The sequence below is a fragment of the Xenopus tropicalis genome, chromosome 8, assembly GCF_000004195.4.
Source record: "Xenopus tropicalis strain Nigerian chromosome 8, UCB_Xtro_10.0, whole genome shotgun sequence".
Classification (NCBI taxonomy): Eukaryota; Metazoa; Chordata; class Amphibia; order Anura; family Pipidae; genus Xenopus; species Xenopus tropicalis.
The window spans coordinates 106,791,710-106,806,603 of NC_030684.2; the positions used below are offsets into that span (position 1 = coordinate 106,791,710).

General features: G+C 38.6%; 1 protein-coding gene across 3 annotated transcripts in view; it reads right to left on the minus strand.

The window, feature by feature from the left end:
- The window catches only part of sipa1l1 (signal induced proliferation associated 1 like 1), a 131,865-nt gene that overhangs the window by 39,307 nt on the left and 77,664 nt on the right, over positions 1 to 14,894 (minus strand). For all 3 annotated transcript variants that reach the window (XM_004917249.4, XM_002936883.5, XM_004917250.4), the window contains 4 exons: positions 12,453 to 12,583; positions 10,563 to 10,751; positions 4,724 to 4,898; positions 1,073 to 1,176 (listed from right to left, as the gene is read on the minus strand). In XM_004917249.4, the coding sequence (XP_004917306.1) occupies positions 1,073 to 1,176; positions 4,724 to 4,898; positions 10,563 to 10,751; positions 12,453 to 12,583 (599 nt within the window). The remainder of the gene's footprint in view (positions 1 to 1,072; positions 1,177 to 4,723; positions 4,899 to 10,562; positions 10,752 to 12,452; positions 12,584 to 14,894) is intronic.

Sequence of the window (14,894 nt, forward strand, 5' to 3'; positions counted from 1 at the left end):
CCCCATACACGGGCCGTTTCTAGCTGCCGGTATCGGTCCCTTAGACCGATTCGGCAGCTAATCTGCCCCTGTATGGGGACCTTTAAGGTGGGTTAAGATCAAATTGGTCGCTCCCCACCCACTCTATTTTAAACAAGTTGTGGTTGTACTACCCTAATACAATCATTAAAAAAAGACATCGAATTAAATTGAAATTTGTAAGCCATATTGCAATTTACATTTTTTTCCAATTTTTCCCTATTTGCTGTTTTCTTCTGCTAAGGAATGTGTTTCCAATAGAAAGGTAAAAATTAAAATGAATTTAGCCTTTTTCCATTTGTGGGGTAGAGAGTCAGGGGCATAGCAAGTACAGTAAAAATACAAAACTAATAGCCAAAGCAACTTGGGTCAACACATCACCTGCGTGTACTCAATCCGACGGGCCTGCATAGCATCAATCACAATCTGATTGTTTGGTCGGAGGGTCAAATGGCCGGATCAACCAGATATTGCCACAACCTTGTCAAACAAGTGGATCTTTCACTGTAGGGCCACCCCCTCTGACCTGGTTCCTCGGTTAGAAGTTAATCGTTTTTGTTAGAAGTTAATCATTTTTCTTTGCTTCCTTGTGCAGAGTGAAGCCCCGCCCCCACTTCCTGTTCAGGTCTCTCTTCAATTCGACTACCTGTAGTTGACCTGGAGAGCATTCTTGGCATGCCTGGAGGCAGCAGGAGCCAGTCTGTGCATTAGCAGGGTTTTTTTTTTTTTTTTTTATAAGAGACCTGAACAGGAAGTGGGGGCAGGGCTTCACTCTGCACAAGGAAGCAAAGAAAAACGATTAACTTCTAATTAAGGAACCAGGTCAGAGAGAATGCTGGGACAAAGGTAGGTAATTCTGGAGGCTGTTTAGAGTAATTTTACTGATAAAAAAAAAAAGGTTTACTTATTCTTTAATGCACTTAGGTCCCATGCTCATCAGCCATATGTTGATCTAAAGGGTACAAACCCACAGCACCTAAACAACCATTGCAACCCTGCACTCTTCTTGATTTAGCAAGCAGAAAGATATTTTAATGTAAAAGAGTGATCTTACCTGTTGCTTGTTGTTTGGAGTATATGGCAGCATAGTAGATACATGGAACATTAACTCATAATCCTTGTATGTTGTATAAAGTGAGTGGGTACCGGTTGAATCAGCTGTAAAAAATGACAAGAACTCATTTGGAAAAGTAAATTACTTTGAAGGTTACTTAAATATTAACATAAACCTGCATGTTGATGTGGTATTCAATATGATGACCTGCTTAGCATCAGTTATTGATTGTTTGGTCAAATGTTCGGATCAACCCAATATTGCTCACAACCTTGCCAAACAAGTGAATTTTTCAGTGTATGGCCACCCTTATTGTCCACAATGGAAGTGAATGGTAAAATATTTGTTATAAAACATGTTTAAACATCTCCAATGAAAAAGAACTCCGCTACTAAACAGTGCCAAATCCACCGTGACGCTGGCCTTAAACATCAATTATTCACAACATGTACAAATGTGTTGGTTACCAATTGGTCTAAGTATGCCTCATCGCTGTACAGAGGGGCCTGGTTTTGTTTAGTTAACACTAAAAGCTTCTGGGCAATGTGTTTAGTGGCTGCAGCTGTTAAGATTCTTATTCTAGGAAAGACAAATGAAATCATGACAACACCCCAAGCAGAAGTTCTAAATGTGAGCAGATCTATGCTCAGCCTAAAAGCAATTCCACTGTCACCCTCAGTGTTAGCTTTCGAAATGCTGAATCAACAAAACCCATTTGCCAGCGCACAATATGAAGAACAATACAGCCGCACAGTCTTTGTGATGGTGCTAAAAGTCAGTAGACAGATGGGTGTGGATTTTTTGTTCTTAATGAGTCAGCAGCCATGAGAAAGTATTTCTGGGAAAAAAAAACATTAAAAAAATGGGGGGGAAAAAAAGTATTGCAGCTAGCACACTATAAAGGGGGCTTTATATGTCTACAGTTCAGCCTGTGATATACTTCCCCAGTGCATTTTCAAAAGTTACCATGTTGAAATGATGTCTCAGGGTGACTAAATAAGATCTTTTTTGTTTCTATCGATACAAGATAAAAAAATGTTTATTAGGCAAAGAACTCCTACATGAAAGTCCTTTACTGCACTTAGGGCAGAGGCACACGGGGAGATTAGTCGCCCACGACAAGTCTTCGTTACCGCAGGCGGGCTTACATCTGCCAATGTATAGCCAACTTAAAGGAAAACTGGCATGGGAAACATGATTTTTTTTTTTTTTTTCAAAATGCACACGTTAATAGAGCTTCTCCAGCAGAAACCTTAAGTAAGTCCATTTTTTTAAAATTGCAAACTGTTTTTTTATATTTATTTTGAAATTTCACATGGGGATAGCCAAGTTCTTTATTTTCCAGAGTGCCACAGCCATGTGCCCTGTGCTCTGATAAACTTCAATCGCACTTTCCAGCTGCGCTGCAAGTTGGAGTGATATCACCCCCTTCCACCCAGCAGCCGATCAGCAGGACAATTAGGCAGGTAGCAAGATAGCAGCTACCCGAAACCTGTATTGCTAAAATTGTTGGATAGCAAAATTCAACAATAGGATACCTGAAAGCAGTTCTAATGTGTAGTGCTAGCTCCTTCTGAAAGCTCAGACTCAAGCACAATGCACTAAGATGGCTGCCGACACACCAATTTTACAGCTAAAAAAAATAAATTTCTTAGTTCAAAAATAACATTTTAAATGGTAGAGTGAATTATTTGCTATATAAACAGTGTAATTTAAAAATAAAAAGTACATCATAAAAATCATGACTGTATCCCTTTTGTGGGGTGTGACCAATGAGGATAAGTCAATGTAGATGTGTGTGTGTGTTGGGGTAGGGTTGAAACTTCACATTTTCTTGGAATTTAACTTGTGTATCTATTTTTGGCATCTTGAAACAGACTGCTTCTAAATCAAGAAAGATGTTTTTATTCCATTCTGGCCAGGCTCCATGCCTCTCTAGACTAAACATTTGGCCCTTATACTCCCAGCTGGTAATGCCAGAGATAGAAGGAAGATGGTGTTTTAAAAAAATCACACAGAACTCTGATTTTTGTCTGGTTAGCTAGATTTAAGTCAAGACCAAGTTGGATGCCAGGTCAATCCACAAAATCCCGTAGGTGTTCATGGGGGGAGGAAAGCCTGAGGTCACCTGGTGGAATGCAATAGTCAGTTAAGAGCGAATCTAGAGATGAACTTATTGATATAAGAGTCTATATTTGATTTATATGAGATTGGATCGATAGACAGCAATAGGGATTGCGGAAGAGGTGGTTTGATGAGACAAGTAAAGGTGTTGTCCATCTGTTGCAAGAAATCAGATCTTTTTAAAATATCATCTTTGGAATTTTTTTCTCCCCAGTGGACCCATTAATTTGCCAAGCCCTTTATATATTTAAAAAATGCATAGCTCAGTTATCTAACATATATAGATAAATAACTGATGAAAACATTATCTGCTAAATAAAAGCTAATCTGCTATATAAGAATGAATATTAACTGGAGAAAAAATCCACATTTAATCACAGGAATAACTATCAAAGAAATATTTCCTTTGCTATAAGGTAAATAACATAAAATAAAGTACCATGAAATTATATTTATTCTCAACCAACAAGCATACAGGTAAACTGCAATCTATACAAAAGCTTTTTCTAAAGGTGCTGCATAAATATGACATTGTTTTATGCTTATCTGTCAACTTACTAGCCTGTTTAAATATTGATGCTGCCTTCCACATAACCTAAAGTGCTGTTCACAAATCACTGGTGCTGCACAATATTTATCTGCCACACATAATGGCACATTTTCTGCAAATTATGACTGACTCACAGTTTATTAAATAAGCCACCACTGTCTGATTCTATTGCAGGCAGGTTTCACAAAGACTATAAAAGACAAAACCCACTGTCCAATAGAAAAGCCAAATCCACCTGCTTGATCCCTATGAAGGGAAATAAGAGAATACTCGGCTGTTAATCATGTGACTGCAGTGAATCTCCAAATCCTATCATATTTGTGAGGGGGGGGGGTAAGGCTTTAAATGCCCTAATGAAAAGCAAACTGGATAAAAAAACATAGGAAGAAGATGGGCAGTCAGGCAGTTTGACCAGTTTCAACCATACTACCCAACCATCTGGGAATGTATGGCCAGTCAGGTTGCCATTCAGACCGACAATAATTCCCCACTCCTAGTGGACTGAAAGCTGCACCTCCTTTTCACTTCCTGTTAATCTAAACATTAGGTTGGTGGGCCTGACAGAACGGAGCAATGAAGGGCCACATGAGCACTTCTACCAACTGCTTAATCTATGATGTTATTTCTATTGACATTTGACCATTCTCCCTATCAGAAATCCAAGACAAATATCCAGTCATTTGGCCACCTTACCAAATGAACGGATCTTTAATCTTTTGATCAATTTGGGTGGAGAAAAAGTTTTGAAGGTAAGACAGAAAAATTGATTTTTTGGCAAAGCAGAAGCTACAAGAAGAAACTTTCCGAGAGGAACAAGGGAAACACCTGAAATTGTTGCCCATAAATACCTGTACTCTTTTTAGTAAGCTCTATGTATGTGCATAAAATAGGAATACATTTATATGGTCCTCTGTCAAAGTTTAATTCAAATAATACAAAAAACAAAAAAAAAAGCTTAATTGCGACTTTAATCTTACTTTTGGTATCCAGCTGAGCTCTATACTTTTCAAATCCCTTAAGTCGCACCCGTTCTCCCAAGAGTTGAAGGAATTCTTCAAAAGCTGGTCCTGCTGACTCATTATTGTACATTTCCTCCTCTGTACTCTGGCCGGCTTTGCAGTACATGATGCCCACTTTCATCTGGTAGCTTAGCTGGTGAGAGACAGAGAGTTTAGAATGCAGTACAATGTGTTTATGAACAGAAAGAGGGAAATAAAGAGAAATTATTTTGGGAAGGATAAAGACACTGGAAACTCAGAGATGCTAAAGTGTAAGTAAAGTGGAGTAATTACAGTTTATATAAAAAAGTAAAATGTTGCCGCAGATGTTAGGGTGTCATATTATTTATAAATAAAAATCATTTTCTCTAATTCAGTATGAGTGGTAGGGAGAACCAAACTCACTAGTGCATACTTAGTAAAGCTACACATTTCCTGTCTATAAAGAAATGTGTGGTTACACCAGTACATACTGGTGTTATTACAATTGGTTGTAAGAGAAGGTTACTATCATTTGATGCTTCTTTAAATATGAAGTGTCAGTGCATGTTACTTAGAGGTCGACCTTGACTTGCAATTCATTTCCTTTAAATATACAAATTTAAGAAGAGTCGATTGCTTGGGCTTAACTGGATTTACCAAGTATTAACCTTTGAACAAACAGCTCTCAGACTCTTGTTGTGTCGGGGAAGAAACGCAAAAGACAGGACTGTTTGCTGAACTAAGTATTGGTATAATGTCCCCTGACAATGACAAACCAGAGAACAAAAGGCAAAGCTAACCATAAAGTTTGTTTGTTTCTACTATCTGCTGAGAATTATTGCTAAACCTAGCATCTAAAGGCCACTGGACTTAAAGGACAAGTCAACCCAAAATATCATTTTTTGCCTAATAAAAGAAAACATTCCAAGCAATTTTGCAATATACATTCATTACAAATTTGCAATGGTTTTTTACTTATTTGTATATTTAACTGCAATTAGAAGTAGTGTCTGCATGTAAAGCACTAAACATTTTCAATAAATTTACATTGAAAAGTTGGAATTATGTTTTCTTTTATTAGGCAAAAAGTAATTTTTGGGGTTGACGTGTCCTTTAAGCAAGAGAGACAAAATGGACTAAAGTACAGGAAGCAAATAGAAAACAGAAATATCCCTGTAAATATCACAATAATAAAAGAGTCGTAAAACTAAATCAAACATTGTGTTTTAAAAGCCAATTTAATCCTAAGCAACAGTCCAATACATCTTAGGCTGATGGCGCTTTTCCGCTGGCTGAAAAAGACATGAAAACACTCCATTTGCCTTTAATTGGAAAAATCAGAAAATGGCAGTACCAGGCAGTACATTTGGGCTAAAGACTGCAGATCTAGTGCTACAGAAAGAAACTGCATTTGCTTTTTAGCTGGTACTACACGTGTTGTCAGCCCTTCCAGTGAGCTGTAAATGCTATTGAAAGCAATATCTGTCCTTAAGGGCTCTGGCACACGGGGGAGATTAGTCGCCCGCGATTAACTCCCTGTTCGCGGGCGACTAATCTCCCCGAGTTGCCTACCCCTGCCATCCCACCGGCGAACATGTAAGTCGCCGGCGGGATGGCAGACGCGGCGACGCGATTTTGCGCAAATCGCCGAAAAAGACTCCCGAGTCTTTTTTGGCGATTTCCGGAAATCGCCCCGCCGCGTCTGCCATCCCGCCGGCGACTTACATGTTCGCCGGTGGGATGGCAGGGGTAGGCAACTCGGGGAGATTAGTCGCCCGCAACAGGGAGTTTTATCGCGGGCGACTAATCTCCCCCGTGTGCCAGAGCCCTTAAGCTCCCCTCACTGCTGTCTGTGACAACATGTACTGCAGTAGTAGTCAGCTCTCCACCAGCCAAAATTCCAAATTCACACAGTGGCTTGCACTCTTCTGTGATTCTCATTCTTTATAGGCCTGTTGATCATAGACCAGAAAACGCAAGGCTAACTGCTATCATTAATTTTTCTGTGAAGATAATAAAAGTTCTGCTTGCAGATGCAGCCATATTTAAACAGTCGCCTGGGCTGATTTAATGATACAGGTCGTACATTGCACCAGCGCAGTTACCAATAGCAACCAAACAGCATCTGTATAAAGGTGGTCATACACTATAAGAGCGGACCTTTCTGTGTGAGATATCAGGCCCAAGGGCCAAACGATTGGGTTGCAATGACAAGAATATGAGCTGCTGGAGTGAGGAATACATGAATGAGCCTATGCGGTCCTCGACCGACAGGCATTTTCGTGACATTTCCAAAAATTCAGAAATTATTGTATTTTATCCGAATTTTTCCAATTTCGTGATTCAAATTTGTACTTTGATGAATGTGCCTCCTTGTGTAGGGATGCAAATTGAAGATTGCTGGAGAAGGTACTAAGTAATGCAAAGAGTAGAATGCAAAGAGCAGAATGAATATAATATATTATATATATATATATATATATATATATATATATATATATGTGTTCATATGCTCAAACCTCTTAATATTGTTAAAAATTGTTCTTGGATGTTAAAACTGTAAACTGTGAATTCTACTGCTAATCTGTCATTTATGTAAATAGAAAACAAACAAGCCATCAGTGCTAGGCTATTGGTAGTGTATGCAGGCAATTCAGCACTAATTAGAGCCATGAATGGGAGTAATTTGTGCAGGACTGAAAAGGCGTTGAGAGGACAGCAGTTTTCAATAGGAATCAAAGGATCTGTTAGAGGTCAGGTTGATAATTAGGGCAAGCTCCGCCCATGAGTAATTCTGCATTTGTGCTCTTCGCATTCAGTAACAAGGGATACACACAGGAGCAAAGGTGCCAAGTGGGAGCATTGTTTTTAGGTACACAGATAAACAGGTGAAAAATGCTTTTATGGCACAGAACAGTACTTATTCCACTCACTGAGCCTTTTATTTAAAAAAAGCATTTACACATACAAAAATGTATGAAGATGAGTGCTATAAATCAAGGATAACCAATAATCTAAGGCTTTATTGTCAGAAGGCTTTAGCTACCTTTTACATTGTTAATTAAATAAGCAAAAAGTGGAAAATATATACTTAACACCCAAAAGAGAACCTTTGATGGCCATGACATTAGGGTCAATATGATTGCTGCTGATTAGCAGTGGCCTGCAAACCCTGGGAAACTCAGTAAGTCACCGTACACAGAATGTAGCTGGAAGGGTTTAAATGTCACCACTGTGCAAATAACCTGCTTGAATTTTTACTTTTAGCATGGTGTAGGTAGCTTTATTCTAGAACAAGCTGAAAATAAATCTTCATTTTTTTAATGGTTTTTGAAATATTTCAATTTTTTAGTTCTGCGGCTCTCAGCCTTGGAATTTCAACATGAAATACCCTAGCAACCAGGCAGTAGGTTGGAAATCAGAAGGGAAGATACATAGTAGAGGGCCTGAAAAGAAAGATAATAATAAATGAAAGAATAACAATAAACCTGAATCCTCACAGTTCAAGAATTCACATCCCTACAGCCAGATAGCATTTTCAGCTTCAGGCAGGAAATAGGCAGAACATAAATACTAATAATTCAGAAACCATACATTAAATAATGGAGGACAATTTAAATGGCATGCTAAAAGTTAATTTAAAGGAGCAGTAACACCACAAAACTGAAAGTGTTTTAATGTACTTAAAGCGGACCTGTCACCTTAAGAAATAATTTAAAATTGTTTTCTATTGTGTTTGGCAAGCAAAATAAACTTTACTTACTTTATATAAATTATTTAAATCTTATCTTATTCAGCCTTGGAATTCACAATTGCAGCAAGCAGGCAGGGGCCATTTTGTGGACACTGTTATCAAAGCTGGCATTGCATCCTGCCAAAATCTTGTTTCTGTGCCAGTATGGAGGGACCTAATGCCCATGTCCATGCACTGGTTACACAATTAGATGGTGAGGAGGGAGGGGGAATGTGAGGAGGGCAGCGACATCTAAGAAGTTCTGAATTGAAAGTGAAAGTATCTGTCTGCCCCACCTCTATGCCTAAGGCATAGAGGCGGGGCAGGCATTATATGATTGACAGCTGGGATTTTAAAATGCTTTTATAATGGGTTTGGATGTGGTAATAAAAAAAATTATTTTGGGTTTCATGTTTAATTTGAAAAGGACTTTTATTATAGAGCTTTTTGTGTCTGGGTGACAGATCCACTTTAACATTACTATTGCCCTACACTGGTAAATGATGTGTTTTGCTTCAAAAAGACTACTATAGTTTATATAAATAAGCTGTTGTGTGGCTAAGGGGCAACAATTTAGGCTTGAAAAAGGCACAGGTTACATAGCAGATAAGCTCTGTAGAATACAATGGTGTTTTGCAGAGTTTTTCTGTTATCTGGTCTTGCGCAATTTCGCCCTATTTCAGTTTGAATAGCTGCCCCCATGGCTACACAGCAGCTTATTTATATAAACTATACCAGTTTCTCTGTAGCAAACATACAACGTTTATCAGTGCAGGTCAATGGTAAAGGTATAAAATCAAATGAGAAGGGCCTCCCACTTAAAAATCATGGAAATCATTGAAGATGGGTCGTAGCTGGGTCTTCCAACATGACAATGACCCGAAGCACACAGCCAGGATAACCAAGGAGTGGCTCCGTAAGAGGCATATCAAGGTTTTGGAGTGGCCTAGCCAGACTCCAGACCTAAATCCAATAGAAAATCTTTGGAGGTAGCTGAAACCTGACAGTTCTAGAGGAGATCTGTGTGGAGGAGTGGGCCAAAATCCATGTTGCAGTGTGTGCAAACCTGGTCAAGAACTACAAGAAACATTTGACCTCTGTAATTGCAAACAAAGGCTTCTGTACCAAATATTAACACTGAATTTCTCAGGTGTTCAAATACTTATGTGCAGCAGTGCAATACAAATAAATTCTTTAAAAATCATACAATGTGATTTACTGAATATTTTCTTAAAATGCTGTCTCTTACAGTGGGAATGCACCTAAAATGTGAATTTCAGACCCCTCCATGATTTCTAAGTGGGAGAACTTGCAAAATCGCAGGGTGTTCAAATACTTCTGTTCCTCACTGTATATATATATTACATATATACTACTATACTATACATTTAAATGGTGCTCCTTTGCCCATAAAATTGGAAACAATAAGATAAACACCATCACATTTGCTTTCAGCAAAACTAACTTTTTGCATATTCAGATGAGAAATGTTTATGAGTAAAGTTATTCATAAAATATTACTCATGCAGACTGATTTTATTTAGAAAGGAAGCATATGCATGGATCAGAGCAGCAAATCCTCCATGCTTACAGCTAACGTATAAAGCACAGAGCAACAAAGTACAAGAGCATCAATTCTACGGGTAAAATGTTTCCATTTAACAATTTCTAGAATTTGAAATAAACTTGTCTGCAGGAATAAAATTGTTCCTTTTTGTTAGGAAACAAAGTCATGGAATCATTTAAGAACTGAATACATTAATATAACTGTATTTAAGTTAATTGTGGTGACCCGTTTTTTGTTCCTGACCCCATACCTTAAGAATCTCTGCTTTACAAGACAGATCAAATATATTTGCTCATATTAATGCAGAGTACTGAGCAAATGCAAATACAAAGTACTCAGATCAATATCCTATTGGGTTTAATTAATATTTCTAGTTTTTTTTTAGTAGAAAAGGTATGGAGAACCAAATTATGGAAAGAGCCCTTATCCGGAAACCTCCAGGTTTGGAGAATTCTGGATAACAATTCCCACCCCATATCTGTATATTACTGTCACATATCATCAAGCCATGGAAGAAAGGTATAGTTCATGCATACCCCTTGCTCATCCAGCTTCAGAAGCTGCTCAGTCACTTTTGGCGTGTTGAAGGCCAGTCTGAGACACTGAACGTTCAGCTCTGGAACAATGTGCTCAAGTACTTCTTTAAGGGGCAATCCTCGAGCTGTGCCATGTTTTGCAGTGGATGGGATGGCATCTTCTAGCACTGATCCTCGTAAAGTCATAAGCTGCAAATAAACACATTTTCCCTATTAACAAAATGTACAGTTTCAATTAAATATTTGTTTTTAAAATTATAGATAATAAATTATTCAATTGGTTTTCATTATTTTTATTTTGCATATTAATGATGTCTGCCTTTGATATTTTATTTTAGGCAATTCCCACCAATGCACTCCAAAGCTTCCCCCTCTCCTGTAACAGGACCATAACTGCTCACACTGATATTAGGACAGATCATTTGTCCTTTTTCTAACTACCTTGCATTTCTCCCACATCTGTCTGTCTTAGTAATAAACTTATAGCCCTGCCTTTCCAAGACGTGTCAATATTTGTCCTACAGCATCAGGGTTAGCATCCCTCAGTTAAGACATCATGGATCGGCATACTCAGACTGGAAACTCTCTCTGGAGGCCAGTGGATACATAGTACTGTTATATTTATGCTGGATACATGACATAAAGATGGCCATATATTGGCAGATATTGCCTGCCAACTCAGCCACAGCTGACTATGGGTTTAGCCTGTACATAGGGGTCAAAACTAGCCTACCTAATCTATACCTGATCAAGGTCCAGCACAGCTGAGAAAGCTAAAGAATCCTGCTTACAGAGGAGAGCATGATGATGATGATGATGATAGCAATGAACGATAGGTATAGTTTCCAAGCAACACCCAGAGTCCAGTGCTGTCATCATCATCATCTTGCTCTCCTATAGCTGGTACACTTGTAGGTTGGGTAATTAATACATGAAAACGTAGCAACAAGAGTGGTAATTGCCTGACCTATGAGAGCCGCAGCAGGGCCCAGCCAATTACCACTGAAACTAATGGAGAGGCAATTTCCAGCTTCTTATCAATTTTTACCCCCCTCAAACTCTGCTAGCTAACTGGCAAAATAATGGAAAATCTCCTCTTGTGCCATTTTTCCAAACAAGTGAGAATAGCAGATCTGGTGAGTATATAAGAGATACAGATGTTGGGTTAGCAGCGGACATCTTTTTGGGTGAGACTTTCCATTAAAGGAGTCATTTTATAAAAAGTTCATATTCAGTTATAATATTCATCCTCCCTCAAAATGTGAAATGATGCAGGAAGAAAAAAAAAAAGATATTTTGAAATAATTTTACCTCCTAAAACTGTCATTATATGAGAGCTGCATAGACAACCTCTCAAGTCAGAAGCCAGAGTGAAATGAAAGATGGGAGTGTTGCTTCAGTCTCCCACAGGAAGTGGTCACAGCACTGACTGACAGGCTTTACTTAACAGTAGCAGGGAAAACCTGTCCCAGTTTCCTCCTTCTGTGTCTCCTCTCTGCTTGTGCTGCTGCCAGGTGGGGGAAGAGGAGCAATCATAGCAAGCAGGCAGACAGGGGAAGGGAGGGGCATGAGCAGAGCAGAATATTGCAAAGCCCCGCCCATTCTATGGATATTCACTGCACTTTAAGTAGCTGCTGCTCTGTTACTGAAGTCATCAGGGCCAGTGGAAGCTTGCAAAAGGGGTGGGTGGGGCAGAGTTTTCAAGCAGTTATGGACATATTTGAACCCAAAGGTTTTAAAATAAAAGCACTTACTTCTATTTTACATTATTTGACATGGTTTAGTGCATTGTAAAAATTTATGATATATGTCCCCATTAAATACTTTCACGACACGGAATCTTCAGCATGTGGTGTTTCTGCTGCACATGAACATGAACACAACGTTTACCTCGCTGGATCTGAAGATTACACGGTAGTTGTACTGTGGCCCATTTTCTTTAGCATCTTCCAACTTTTCTCGTCGCACGCTAACAGCAACCGGACCTAGGTTCTCATCGGAGCCAAAGTAATTCCAATGCTCTGCAAACAATAATCATATTGTAGAAAATAAACTGTTGGATATAGGCATAAACCAATGGATTTTCTGGCCTGTCTAAATGGCAGCTATGAAACAATGCAGCCCTTTCCAATCGTTAAATACACAGCATGCTATTTTTTTAGAATTTGCATTTTTACTTTTAATAATTTTTCCTTAAATAGTGAATAAATAATTAGAAGAACAAAAGTAGAAAACATTTTATTGCAGTATATAAATGCCAGTTGACATGTACCTGCCCTTGCATAAGTCATTACCCAGCAGCGTTATAAAAAGAACTGCACCCCATTTATAATCAGCATTTGGAGATGTTCAATAGATGAGCAGGAAGACTGGCTCAGCTAAGTTACACATTATGACAGCTTCTATTCAGATATGCAGGCTTTTTTTTCTACTTTTTAAATTGAGTATAATCACCTTTAAAGTGGCCAGTTGTTCAATAACCCCACAATGGCACACAGTGCACAGTGGCGCAAACAAGCAACTTTGTCTGAAGTGGGTCAATAAGAATAAACCAACAGGGGTTACATTTACACAGCGGAAGTCTTAAGTCTTTCCTCAAGTGCTCAGCGCATCACTGTAGGGACCCATGGAGGTTTGAAACTTTAGCTTTATCCCACATTCTTTTCAAAAATATAAAGCACCAACAATTGGAAGTTCTCCCGGTGAAATGTTTTGCTATACCTGAGAATTGTTTATTTGACAATTCTAGCAATTACCTACAGCAGTGAAGATGCTGGGAGATGTATTTCATGGTTAGGCATTTGTGATACTGAAGGCAGTAATGAACCCCATGCAATTTAGTCCTTGACTAAAGGGAAATTTTACTTCCTAATGATTTTAACTGAAAGTTGATGTTAAACGCCCCTTCAGCACAGCTCTGCTGGAAGCCAGAAGGAAGAAAGGGAATATTCTGTGTAAAAGGGCCCAGAACATAGTCCTTTGGCTAAACGTTTTCTTCTTGCTTTCTAGGTGGGTGGATCTAATATTAGGACGGCAAGCTGTCATATGTAAAGTTTACAAATGATTCTCAGACAAAGAAGTGCTTTATGAACAGCTGAGCCTCTTGCCTCCTTGCTTTCCTGGAGAGTAAAACAAATAGTAAAGAGCGGACAATCTGAATCCTTATCGATTCATACAAAGTTCAACAGAAAGAACGAAAGATGGCAGCTCTCTTGGTTTTAATCATTCCACTGAGAGCTTTGTGAAGGATACCACAAATAAACATATTTGCAATATTGCTTATTTAATATCATAAGGACACACTAGGGTTGCCACCTTTTCTAGAAAAAAATACCTACCTTCCTATATTTTTATGTTTGTTCCTTATTTTTTACTGGTCAGGCCAGTAAAACACTGCCCAGGTGGCTAACCTAGTCTTCTCTTTTACAAGTCTTAAGTGAGGGAGGATTAAGCCTGTAGAACCAGCATTGTGGTCTTAGCACAGGACTTAAGGTCCCCATACACGGGCCAATAGTAGCTGCCGATATTGTTTTGAAATTACATGCACTAGCATGGACACTAATTTACTTATGAAACCAGGGGATGTGCACTGATCGATCCCCCTAGCTCTATTGTATGTTTGTAGCTAATTTGGCCAGATCAGTCGCACTTCCAGTGTATTTGTATATTTTATTTAGCCTTGGAGGGCTCCCACAACCACCTTTTTGTGTATTTACACACACACACACAGACATAGTGGGTGACTAAATTAAAATAACAAAGTATAAGGCCACTGAATCCCAAGATCTATTAAGGATATATTAACTGCTTTTTTGCTGTGCATATGGTCAGCATCACTGCTGGCATACAAAATGGTAATGTTGATTTTGTCCACTTTTTTTGTCTGTGGTTTCTCTGGGACAGCCCTCAAACCTCTATATCCTAAAGCAGGGCAATGTCAGATGAGGCATTTGCTTCACGTGTGCAAATGCAAACTTAAGTGCTTCCATATCCATGGAAGCAGAATGGAATTTTCTCCAGTTGTAGATCTGCTGGCAGGGAAAACTCCTCAAATGACATGGTCCTTACAGAAATTATTTATCATGCCTCAGAACACCAGGCCTGTTTTAAAAATTTGAATATGTGAGGTTTTTTTCTACTTCAAATAAACTCACAAAATGAATGTATGCTTATTTATTAAAAAATCTAAATATAAAAAACTTGACTAAATAAAACAGTGGGAAAAAACCTGAACTGCTCAAGTTTGTGAGTTTACAAGTATAAAAAAACCCCTCTAATACAGGGGTCTCCAGCCTTTCTTACTAGTGAGCCACAATCAAATCTAAAAATACT